Source organism: Chinchilla lanigera, unplaced genomic scaffold (genome assembly GCF_000276665.1).
Source record: "Chinchilla lanigera isolate Chin_1 unplaced genomic scaffold, ChiLan1.0 scaffold00032, whole genome shotgun sequence".
NCBI classification, from domain to species: domain Eukaryota; kingdom Metazoa; phylum Chordata; class Mammalia; order Rodentia; family Chinchillidae; genus Chinchilla; species Chinchilla lanigera.
Genome location: NW_004955433.1, coordinates 14,496,889 through 14,509,413, shown reverse-complemented (window position 1 = coordinate 14,509,413; position 12,525 = coordinate 14,496,889). Strand labels below are relative to the sequence as shown.

Genomic DNA, 12,525 nt, shown 5'->3' with positions numbered 1-12,525 from the left:
CCTTAGGGTTTGACTTTCACATGAAGTCATTCTTGACTTCTTGGAGGCTCACAAGAATTTCCTGGATTAAATCTTCTTGAGCAAATACTCACCTGTTGAGCGTAGGCCATCTCAACAGCATCCATAGCACTTCGACCAGGGGGCCCCACATCAGTGATATAACTTGGCTGTAGATAAAAACATAACCAAACTGTCAATGAGTCCTTGGTTGATCAGCATTTCATGTCTATATCTGTTTTCATGAGAAACCACTTTGAAGATATCAATATGTAATACAACAAGCATTGTTAATTCCCTACCACTTTGTTTGTAACTCTATACTGTCTGTACTGTTCTTTTGCTATTTTGTAAAATGTTGTCTGTCTGTTAATGTTTTCCTCCTTTCATTTTTAAAATAAAAACAAAAACAAAAAAATAAAAAATAAAAACATAACCAGAATTGGTTAAGAACAGTACTCAGTCATGTGAAGAAATAAAAATCACATAAACATATCCCTGTAACAGAGCTGTGAGGAACCTATTCCCTACTTAAAACTTCTTTAAACTGGGCTTTGTGGCTGGTGTATGCCTGTAATCCCAGCACTTGGGAAGCTGAGGCAGGAGGTTGACCTTTAGTTTAAGGTCTGTCTTGAGCTTACATAATGACTTCAAGGTCAGCCTGAATTTCATGCTGAGGCCCTGTCTCAAAGAACCAAAAAACTTCCTTAAAATGATGATTTTCGGGTTTTGATAGAATGAAACTCTTAACCATAAACACATGAAATCAGGCATGGGCCCGGATTAACTAAAATGTAATGGGAAGATGGGTAAGCCCTATCAATGACTCAATAACTATTTGTGGAAAAGTACATCCTGGTTGGTTTTAATCTTAAGCCCCCTCTCTACCTCATCTCTCTCCTTCACATCAGCAAAGCCACAGCTTTATCAGTGTGCCTCCTGCTTTCACTGATCATATCAGGCAGCTAAGAGCACACAGCCCATAGGGTCACAACTCCAGGTTCAGATATTTCTAATCCTAAGTCTACACTAAGACAATAGCTACTGATTAATTTTGCAGAAAGGTAGGTTTTAAACCTAGAATGAATCCACTCTCTACGACATCCAGATTCCAGGAGGGCCACCTTACTACTCGGTTTTCCAGTGTGAAGTAAAGCACACTGACTTGGAGCCTCAGATTCCTATCAGTGAAAAGAAGCGTTTGGCCTAGGTGAGCTTGAGAAGCCCCTCTCAGCTCAGATCTCTAACAGTCATTGGTCTGAGAAAAACTTAACTATTAACAATTTACTAACCTTGGTAGATGTTGCCGGCTGGTTGACACAATGACCATTCCCAATCTCTAACTCTAACCTCTACTCCCTGCCACCTTTCAGACCAACATATAGAGTTAAATATACCCAATGGTGTGCAGGTAAATTTAACAATTGGCTCTTGAAGAAGGGGATCTGACATGTAGCATTTGCTGGTTTCTGTAACATAAATACTCCTACCATGGCAGATTTCAAGCTACTCAAGGTGATATCAACTAGACTGCAAAGTCTCTGAAAACACTCCAGGAGGTGGCCTCTACACACCACTGACTATACCTTTTTCTAGCCTCCACTACAGCTAGGAATGACACTGCACCTAGTCCTAGCCACTGAGATGGAAAAGTGAGCTTGCAAACATTTGGAGACAGCTTCCTCTTTTCCTGGTAAAGAGGGAAAAACAGCCTAGCACGACTTTTCAGCTTTCTCCCCTTCTTTCAGCTTTGAATACAAATGTGATGACCAAAATGATAACAGCTATGTTGTGAGCCTAAAATAAGTAGATGTGCTACATATAGTGGCACAAAAAGATAATAACAAGACTATATAAGATACTAACAGGAGCTTTTACTATTTGCCACTGTCTGTTTCCAGGTATTAACTCCCTAACTGCAAAATACATATTTTTATTATATATATTTCATACAAAGGGACACAGAAAGGTGAAATAATTGGCCCAGTTTCCCTCCCGTAGGGAGCAGCAGAGCCAAGTGCTGAACCCACCCTCTAGGTCACTATACTCTTCACCGTTACTCTCACCTGCCTTCCAGGATTGCTTGGGCAACTTCCACAGGACAGCCATCGCAGAACAATAGTGTGATGAAAAATCCTGACTCCACTATTTCCTAGCTATGTGACCTTGAGCATACTGCTTATCAATTTTAAGCCTCAGGTTATTTAGCTGTAAAATGGGATTAGTAACAATACGGCATGTAAATGTGGGATAAAGATTAAATGCAAAGAGAAACAGTATAGTTGTTCTTGGTATTCAGGGAGTGTAGGTCCCAAGACTCCCTGCAGATATGAAAATCTACAGATACTTAAGCCTTTTAAATAAGTAAACTTTGCATAATATTTGCAGATAATCTACAGTCTTCCCTGTATACTTGAAATCACTTCCAGATTACTTGTATTATCTACTACAATGTAATAAATAGTTGCAGGGCTGTATTGTTCTGGGAGTAATGACAGAGAAAATTTTGCACATATTTAGTAAAGACATGATCGCCCTCACCCCCACCGGATTATTTGTGATCTAAAGTTGGCTGAATCCATGAATGTGGAACCTAAAGACATAGAGGGCCAACTACACTTACCTCACAGCACTGTTGTGGTAAATAAGCAGAAAGACCTCCGTACAGTGCCCACCACATGGCCAATAAATGCTAGCTTGATATTACTTTATAAAACAAAAATAAATAACTGTAAGGAGCATGTGAACAAGTCATATGTAGAACAATGGGTAGATATGGACCCTACAGTAATATGACCTAAAATACAATATTTTACTTTGTCCTGGGTACAAACCCTTCTCTTACTTTTCTACAAGGAACGCTCATTCTTTGAACGGAAACTCCCACCAGCACATTTGCTACTTCAGGACTTAATTCTGAGTGTTTGCAGTAACACTGTGTTGGGGACTGTTGCATAACACGCCACCTCTCTGGAAAAGAGCTGTTGGGAAGCTGAAAAGCCCAGTCTAAATTTTAAAGAACAGAGTGCTCAAAGTCCAGTAACCTAGCTGGAGAAAGAACAAGGAGAAACGAGACTACAGCATTCCTGCAAGGACACGGTTGTTTGAAGTATCCTTGAACAGCCTTGAGAATTATTTTCTGGTACTAAAAGTCTAATTTTTTAAATTATCCATTTAAAAAGCAGTTGGTTTTCAACCTTCAAATTTCCATGTAAATGAATTTTGTCTAATGCTCTTGTTTTCAAAAGTCCCTCTCCTTCAGCTGCCCTTGGCCAACCTCCTACTTCAGCACACATAAAGTCAATTATCCATCCGCAGGATATGTACATACACATTCCTGAGCAGAGGAACTGGCAAATGTTCAGCTGGAATTCCATAACTGGGGCTGCCCAGGGGCTGGGAAAGTGGGTGCCATTATGCTTGCGTGAGAATAACATTCTAAATGCCTCCAACCTCTGAGTTTATCTGCATTGGAGCTTGGCCAAGCCATAGTGGGGACAACAGGACAGAATAAAAGAAGCAGGGAATCAGAGAACAGAAAGATAGGGAAAATAGGAGGGCAAGACCAAAAAGGAAAAGAGGTGCTCACCAGGAGCCTGAAGATACACAGACAAATAGCCTCCTGGAGACAAAACTGGAATGAGCTTCTCAGAGTAGATGATGTTCCCAAAACAGTTGACTTCCCGGGACAGGTAAGAATGTGGCAGGAGGGAACTGCAAAAGTATTTAGCAACTACTATTGCACAAAGTATATCTAAGAATGAATACAATTCTTCCCATGGAAAGCATACTGGGAGGAGAATGTAATGAATCCTCCTCGCAAAGTAAGTAGAGAGTAAAAAGAAAATACTGTTGTACTACAGAAGGAAGAAAGTTTAATTTCTAAGTGAAACACTTAGGCTTTAGGTGAGGAAAATGGATCCAAACAATATTGGGCTATATAAGCCTAGTACTATTAGGGGATGAGGGGAAAAACAAAACACAAAACACCAACTGGGAATAAGAAAACTAGGATTCTACACGCAACCTAGTGACTGTGTGTTGGGAGCCACTGGAGCTGGTTATAGGTCATGTGAGTGAGGGCAGGACAGAGCCAGAGTGCCTCAAGCAGTCAAGCTACGTCAGTATTGAAAAAGGCATCCTGATGGGACAATTACAGCGTTTAGTCGTTAGGCAACATTATCTCTCATGATACTAACTTTGCAAGTGTATAAAATAAACACCCCTACTGCTGAAGTCAGTCCTCTTGCTTATCAGGTAAGAGGTAACTCCACCTGACCCTGGCTACTATCTCTTGTCTTTATTTTCTAAATCCTCCGCCGTATTTCTTCCGGGGTCCACCGAGAGGCCACCGAATCCCACATCCCGAGCCCAACGTGCGGGCCCCTGGTAAGGAGAGTGGTTGGTGAGGGGACACTCCCCAGAATTTGCGCACAATGGGGTGGGGGAGCGGATTGGTAGGTCAATAGTTAGCACTGGAGTGTTATGTTGACCACTATCAGGGGTAAAGAGTGGGGCATGGAGGTCTACTGACCTTAAACAACATAGTTACAAAAAATAGGCTTAAGAGAAGACAAAAAGGAGAAAAGTATGTTAAATTGTTGGTAGTTAAAAGCAAGGGCTGGGGGGTTTAGCTCAGCGGCACAGCGCCCGCCTGGCAAGCACAAGGTCATGAGTTAGATTCCTGGTACTGGAAAAAAACAAAAACAAACAAAAAAAACAAACAGTTTCAAAAACCACAGATGTTTACAGATATATAAATATGTTTGCTATTTTCATGGTTCCTGTCTTTACTTTTCTGGATTGTGAATAGATGGGGTTTTAAAACCACAGAGGATTCAGCTGGGAACTGTACTTTAAGGTTAAGGCCAGAGCCCAAGCAGGACAAGGGCGGCCGCACCTTGAGTGGGGGCAAAGTGGGCTCAGGGAGAGCCCCGGCCTCGCGTTTTAGGCTGACCCAGCTGGAACTTCCCAGCTGCCTATGTGGCACAACCCATCTAGCTGCAGCCACTGGCACACACTGCCAGCTACCAACATGTGTGCCAGGAACCCAATGGGCAGGACACGACTGTGGTGCGTCCTAGCTCTTCCCACTGCCAGAGCCACTGGCCCGGACAAGGCTGTGCCTGAGTTTGGCACCGGAAATTCATTCAACTCAGATCAGTGCCTGTGCTTGGAATTCAAAAAAAATAAAAACTGGACATCCAGTGGTCAGAGTGAGAGCCCAGGGCTAGAGCTACAACTGGCATAACAAGAAAAACTTGTGCGCATTTGCTTGGGGCGGAGGAAGGAATGTGGGTGGACAACCCATTCCAAGTACTAAGACTATGCAGCAGGTGCTAGCAGCTCGCCCTTCCCTAAGGCGATGGAGTGCAGGCTTGGACCTTGGTCCCTCCTCCAGATTCATATTAACTCCTGAAATGGGACCCGAAATTATTCCTACTGGAGTCTACGGACCGTTGCCACAGGGTACAGTGGGACTCCTGCTAGGCTGTAGCAGTCTGATTTTAAAAGGTCTTCAGGTTTTGCCTGGTGTCATCGATGCTGACTATATAGGGGAAATTAAGATTATGGTTCAATCCACTCAAAATACTGTTCAAATAACCCCAGACTCTCGTGTCGCTCAGTCATTTTTCCCTTGACAAAAACTGGAAAATTTATAAATAAGGAAAGAGGACCCAAGGGCTTTGGGTCTTCTGGCACCTACTGGATTTAAAGATAAAATTGATTATTTATAGGAAAAACATTTTTAAGAGCTCCTAGACACAAGTATAGATGGCCTCCGGGTGTGGCAGCTGCAAGTCCATAGGGTGTGACTGGTATGTCCTGACTTAGTGAAGGTGCTGAACTGCTGACCTAGAGGGATGCAAAAAGGCCATTCTCTTGGAAATAGTTTCCAAAGGAATAAAGCCTCACAGAGAGGAGGATTAAAAAAAAAAAAATCCTTCATTTTAGATTATACAGCTAATAAAATGGTCTTGTTTTAATTACAGTTTTCTTCTTAAAATCACATGCAGGATTTGCTACTGCTCTGTAAGTCTTTGGTGCTCTCATGATTCCTAGTGACGTTGTTGATTGCCTGTTTTACAGTCCAAAATTAAATTGGTATAAAAAAGGTTTAATATTTTACAAATAGATATAAAAGTTTAGAATACAATCTAAAAGCAGTGCCGTTTAAACAGTTGCTTGATTTTGACATCCCATGTAAATAATGGCAGGCCTAGTGTTGGCATCCAAAGAGTACGAACTATGATAACTTTTTCTTATTTTGGTCACCTATTCCAACAGACAATTTACCCAAACTGTTTAGATCAACCTAAAATGCTTTTCAGACTATTTGGTAATATTAATTGGCTCTATCCAGATTTTGGACTAATTTCTCTGGTGTTATTGTCATTATTCTTCAGACAAGTTATTTCAAATTGCTTCTGTTTTCACAGATGGGTCATCTTAGGTTAAGGGAGGTTATATGATGGCTTCCTCTTCCAAAATATTGGATACAGGTTTCTCACTTTATGATCAAAATTCAAATTACAAAAACAAAAGGGGGAATCAATCCCACCTACTTCACTTGTCCATATACACTAATTAAATTTTTAAAATTCTACAAAAGCTGGAAGTACAACAGAAGAAAGCTAACTTTGTGTCCAGAATATGTTTGTGTTTTGCTAGAGCACACTGTTTGGCTGTATCACGAAGTCAGATCTGGAGAAGTTGGTTCTATCCCGAAGTCAGATCTGGAGAAGTTGGTTCTATCTTTGGGGGAGCTAATGTGCAGTCCTGTGACAGTGACTCCTCAGAGACTGCTCTTCAGCCCAATAGACAACAATGAGGCTAGATTCCACCTGAGGCCTACTGAAGAAACTGACAAAATGTAAATCTAAGATCTAAATAGGTAACTGATTGGTTTCTTGCCCCGCTGTAATTCCTGCTGAGTTGTTATGGCACTCAGCCAATATGGCACTGGAGGTCATGTGGTATGGTACTGAGTCAAATTAAGAGGGGACAATTATAGTTTTTAGTCACTAGGCAACACTATCTCTCATGATACTAACTTTGCAAGTGTATAAAATAAACACCCCTACTGTTGAAGTCAGTCGTCTTGCTCATCAGGTAAGAGGTAACTCCACCTGACCCCGGCTACTGTCTCTTGTCTTTATTTTCTAAATCCTCTGCCGTTTTTCTTCTGGGATCCACTGAGAGACCACTGAGTCCCACAACTGTGAGACCCTGTTCTTCATTTGGTCATCCATACAGTATAACATTAGAGTGATTTAAAAAATGACACAAACCTCTATGCGATAACCTAGAGAAAACTCTAAAGTAAGTAAAACATGAAACAACAAAAAAAAAAAATGCCAAATTACAGAACATAACACAAGCAATAATGCCAATTTTGATTGATAACTGTGGGGTGTACATACACATAAAAATGCACACAAGTACATGAGAGGGAATTGGAAGGATGTATATACCATTGCCAGAAGTCATATTTACATGGGGACAGAGGACAGCAGTTCTCCCAAATAGGCAGGTCAACAACTCCTACCATCAGAACAGCAAACAGGGAGAGAAGATGGCCACTGAGCACAGCACAACAAGGTGAGTATCTCTGAACTGGCTTCGGAGAAAAGCAAATACCCGGAGATGGGGTCAAAAGATGAAGTCTAATAGAAAACGATAAACGAAAAGAAAATCCAGCTGGACTAAAATTCAGTGTGTAGAGGGTATGTGAAGAGAAATCAAACCATTCTTGGATCACAGCACCCCCACCTCCAGACTTGGCATACATGCCATCTTGAGAGAGGACAGGACTGAGAGAAGGGAGGCAACCACTCAGCGACGACCTGGCTGACTGAACAGACTTGCACTCATTCTGTCCTTCCAGCTGAGCACAGCCAAGTGATCCATATCCAACACAAGGATTCAGAGAGCTGGAAGCACAACAGGACCGAATGATTCACTACCACCTGAGAACCAACCCTCATCTTATAAACAACAGCACTCCAAGACCTCTAGCAGTGGGACACACCTATATCTGGTAAATGTCAGAGGCCCACCGACTGAGAGAGGTGGGATGCACCCATGTCTGGTAAATGGTACTGCTCCAGCACTGGTGAACGGTGGGACTGTGGGGAGAAAGGCTTGCCCAGCTCAGATTAAAAAAAAAAAAAAAAACAGTTGCCCACTGCTCCCACATACAATGGGAACATTCTTTGTGGAACATTCAGTGCTCTACCCACAATTCCCAACAGGCTGTGTGTGTGTGTGTGTGTGTGTGTGTGTGTGTGTGTGGCAAGGCGTCGTGCAGAACCTTCTGAGGACTGTAAGGGACAGGATAACCCAGTCATGCAAAAATATGCAGGGCAGGGGCAGATCTGTGAGTGACGTCACTGGCACATGGGTCAGATAGTAACATGGCAGAGCCAGAACAGAGTGGGCTCTCTCCTATAGTTTTTTCAAAAACTAGACAAGTCTGTGAGTTATGAGGACATGCCCATCACTCAGCCCTGGCTAACGGGGCCCTTAGCCAAGCCAGGGGTCAGCACTGGGTTCTGAAGGTAGGCTAGGATATTTAAACATCTTTGGACACAGAGATAATGTATGGTGCCTGGGTTAGTGGCTTTTTGGTCATATATTAGGAAAGGAAAGCCTCTGGAGGGAAGACAGGGAGACATTGCGATATCCCCCCCCCCAATTAAGGAAATCGGAATCATGTAGGCCTACAGTGGGTCACAGACCCCATACAAAGATGTGCCAGTGACTCCACTCAGATCTGCCCCCACCCTGCGTATCTGTGTACAACTGGTTTTTCCTATCCCTTGCAGTCCTCAGCTGGGAGGTTCTGTACCCCATCTGCCCAGAGCACAGCTTGAAACCAGGTCACCTGTTCAGAGGGAGCACCAGCCCTCATGACTTTGGGCAGATATTTCTCTGGTCCACAGGGTGAAATTGCATGGCTGCCTGAAACCATACTGTGCTGCCAGTGTAGAGGAAGCTGTGTGAACATTCTGGATTAACGCTGTAATAACTCTCTGAAGGTTTTTATTTTTATATCTGTTTTGGTTGCTGTAGTTACTGTGTTGTTGCTTTTATTTGATTTGGGCCATCTTGTGTTGTAGGTTTTTTTGTTTCTCTTTTCAGTGTGTTCTAGTTCTTGCTTCTTTACTGGTATTGGTTGGTTGTTATACTTTAATTTTCAGGGTTTTCCCCTTTGATCTGCTCCCCTTTTTAGTGTTTTTCCTCCCCTATTTTTGATCTCTTCTCCCTATTCTTTTTTCTCGTCCCTTCCTTATTATCTTGTCTCCTTACCCTCTCTACCAATCTAATGGCATAAATATAATGGATAGGCCTGCATAAGTACATTAGAAAATAAGAATTAATCAGTGCTATAGATTTAAACAATACCATTCAAGGGCATGTCAGGACAATCCTTAACAAAATCAGGCTTAGAGGATCAAAACAAAACTGTCTAACATATTAAAAAGTTCTGAGAATCTCGCAGCCTCCCTTAATACCTGAACACACTTTCGCCTATCTGCTTAGCTCCTCCTGCCTGGACAAATACTCTCAAACAGAAATTCCAATAGAGTTCAACTTCCTATTTTTTATCTAATGACATTTCTTGTACCTCCCTCTCTTCCCAATGACATATCCCCCCACCTCCAGCCTCCACATTCCAGACAAACTACAAACGCAGTATTCTACAGTCTGTAAGAGGCATTGACAAAAGGGTGAAATTATCAAAATAAAGTAAGTTTTAATGTTTAAGATTGATATACGGTTGGATGTATTGACACTGTTGTAACCAGCCGAACAAACCTACCTCTTTACAACACAATGAAAGGGTCCAACACAATTAAATTGAACACGCTTAAGTTGGAAATAATACCTCTTGACAAAGCCAAGAATATATCACTGGAAAACAGAACCTAATTAAAGAGATCCTGGTATCAACAACAAACTCTCCTCTCTCTACTTGACCACAACTCTCAGCACATTAAAAAAAAAAAAAAAAAATCAAGAAATAAAGCAACAAAATGCTGCTAACTCTCCCAAAGCAGAACCAAAGGTCTCCAAAGAAGAGAAAACAAACACCAGATGGCTGAGCTCTGCAAAATGATCAAAGAAGGAACAAAGAAACTCAGTGAATACAAAGAGGACAAAACCCAAAAGACAGCAGAACTATGACCAATGTTGGTTACAGAAGAAATAAAACAACTGGAAGGGCTAACCAAAATGATTCAAAACTTGAGTAACAATTTTACCAAAGAAACAGACTCCAGGAAAAAGTACCAAACAGAAATCCTGGTGATAAAGGATTTGACTGAATTCATAAACAGAAAAAATAACCAAGTGTCTTAGTTACTTTTCTTGTTTCTAAGACAAAATACTCAACATCCACAAGTTAAGGAAAGATTTATTTGAGTCACAGTTTGTGCAGGTTTCAGGCCATAGTAGGTTGGCTCCAAAGCAGGGTGGCATGGCAGATAGGCATTACAGAGAAAAAACAGTTCATGACAGGCAAAAGGTAGCAAAGCAAGCAAGGGACAACCACAGCTCTTTCTATCCCTTATATCTTATCCAGGCTACTTAGGGCAGGTAGCACTCACATGTTTAATCCTAGGGCCCTTGATCCTAGCATTGCACCATGAATTAATCACACACTCTAGATCCATCCACCTCTGAAAACCCTCCACCTACAACTACATGAGGCTATGAGGGGGACATCTAGACACAAGTTGTAACACCAAGATAAAGATGAGGTTTTAAAAATCAAGGACAAAATGGAAATATATGATGATTTACTGAGAAAAACCTTAAAATATTAAGAGAACAAGAAAAATTCATCCAACAACTACTCGAGGATGCTAAGACCAATGTAAGGCTAACAGAGGAATTAGAGGGATGCGCACATGTAATAAAAAATCTGTTTACAGAAATCACAAGTATGGAGAAAGAATAACATACAGATAAGCAAGACTTAAAGAATGCCAAATACTTATGATGAAAACAGAAACTTCCCATGACACAACAAAGTCAAAAATCCCAGATGTCCAACAAAAAGAGAGAATCTTAAAAGCTGCCTGAGAAAAGCAAAATACCACTTATAAAGGTAAACGCATTAGGATGACAGCAGACTTTTCAACACAAACTTCAAAGGCCAAGAGCGCTTGATGTGAAGTGTTTCAAGCCCCAAAATAAAACTTCCAACCCAGACTAATATATCCTGCAAAACTCTAAGAATTGATTCCATAACAAAAAACACCATTCATGAGCACCAGACCAGCACCTCCCAAATGCCAAGAATATCCTGGACAGACAAAGCCAACAAAGCCAGCAAAGCCAGTCAGGTGGAATGAATACATTAAGCAAGAGAAACAGTTAAAGGGAAAATTAAAGGAGTCAACAACAGAAAACAAATATGGCTATCTTTCATCAATAGCTTTTGGATGTAAATGGCTTCAATTCCCCATTTAAAAGACAAAGATCAGCAGACTGGAAAAACAAAACCCAACCCAACCCAGCAGTCTGTTCCATTCAAGAGACTCAAACTAAAAGCAAAGGCAATAGTCCATGAACCAGGCCCAGAGAAAGAAAGCACAGGTAGCAATTTTATTCTCAGAAGAGGCAAACAAGTTCACTACGTACAGCATTAGTTAAGGAACAATTCAACAAGAAGAGATAACAATTGTAAATATATATGCACCAAGTATCAAGGCACCTAACTTCAAAACACTGCTGGACATGAAAGATCAAAACCAACACAACCATGGTGACTTCAATATTCCACTTTCACAAAGATCAGCTAAACAAAGAAATCAATAAATATCAGAGATGAACCAAACTTAGTAGAAAACTATAGTACAAATAGACATAGTAGACAGCTATAGAGTGTTCTACACTACTATAACAGAATACACAATTCTCAGCAGAGCTTTCTGCACTACATACTAGTCCATAAAGCCTGCTTAAATAAATACAAAAAAGAATCAAATTCATCCCACATATACTATCAGACTACAGCAATGGTATTAGAAATCAACTGCAAAGAAACCACAGAAATTTTACAAAGACTTAAACATTAAATAACGTGGGCCAGGGATATAGTTCAGCAGCACAGCACCTTCCTGGCAAGTGCAAGGACCTAAGTTCAATTCTGAGTACAAAAAAAAAAGAAACAAAAAACCCACAGTTATAAACACTCAATGAGTCATGGAAGAAAGCAAGTAAAAAATTAAACAATTACTAAAATTAAATGATGTCAGTACAACATACTATAACTTATGGGACATAATAAAAGCGGTTATAAGAGGAAACTTTACCGCTGTAAATGCTCACATTAGTAAAACAGAGCCTGGGGTTGTGGTACATGTCTATAATCAGCACTCTGGAGGCTGAGGCAGGAGGACTGCCTGAGTTCAAGGCCAGCCTGGAACACACAGTGAGTTCAAGGCCAGCCTGAACTATATAGCAAGACCCTGTCTCAAAACAAATGAACAAACAAATAAAAAAAAAAAAAAAAAA

The 12,525-nt window shown here is 41.0% G+C and overlaps 1 protein-coding gene and 1 pseudogene across 1 annotated transcript in view; one reads left to right on the top strand and one right to left on the bottom strand.

Moving 5' to 3' along the window:
* Nup93 (nucleoporin 93kDa) overlaps nucleotides 1-12,525 on the bottom strand; it is a 125,214-nt gene that overhangs the window by 23,879 nt on the left and 88,810 nt on the right. Inside the window, exon 6 of the mRNA XM_005388358.2 lies at nucleotides 93-167. Within this exon, the coding sequence (XP_005388415.1) occupies nucleotides 93-167 (75 nt within the window). The remainder of the gene's footprint in view (nucleotides 1-92; nucleotides 168-12,525) is intronic.
* LOC102030340 overlaps nucleotides 5,325-12,525 on the top strand; it is an 11,866-nt pseudogene continuing 4,665 nt past the window's right edge.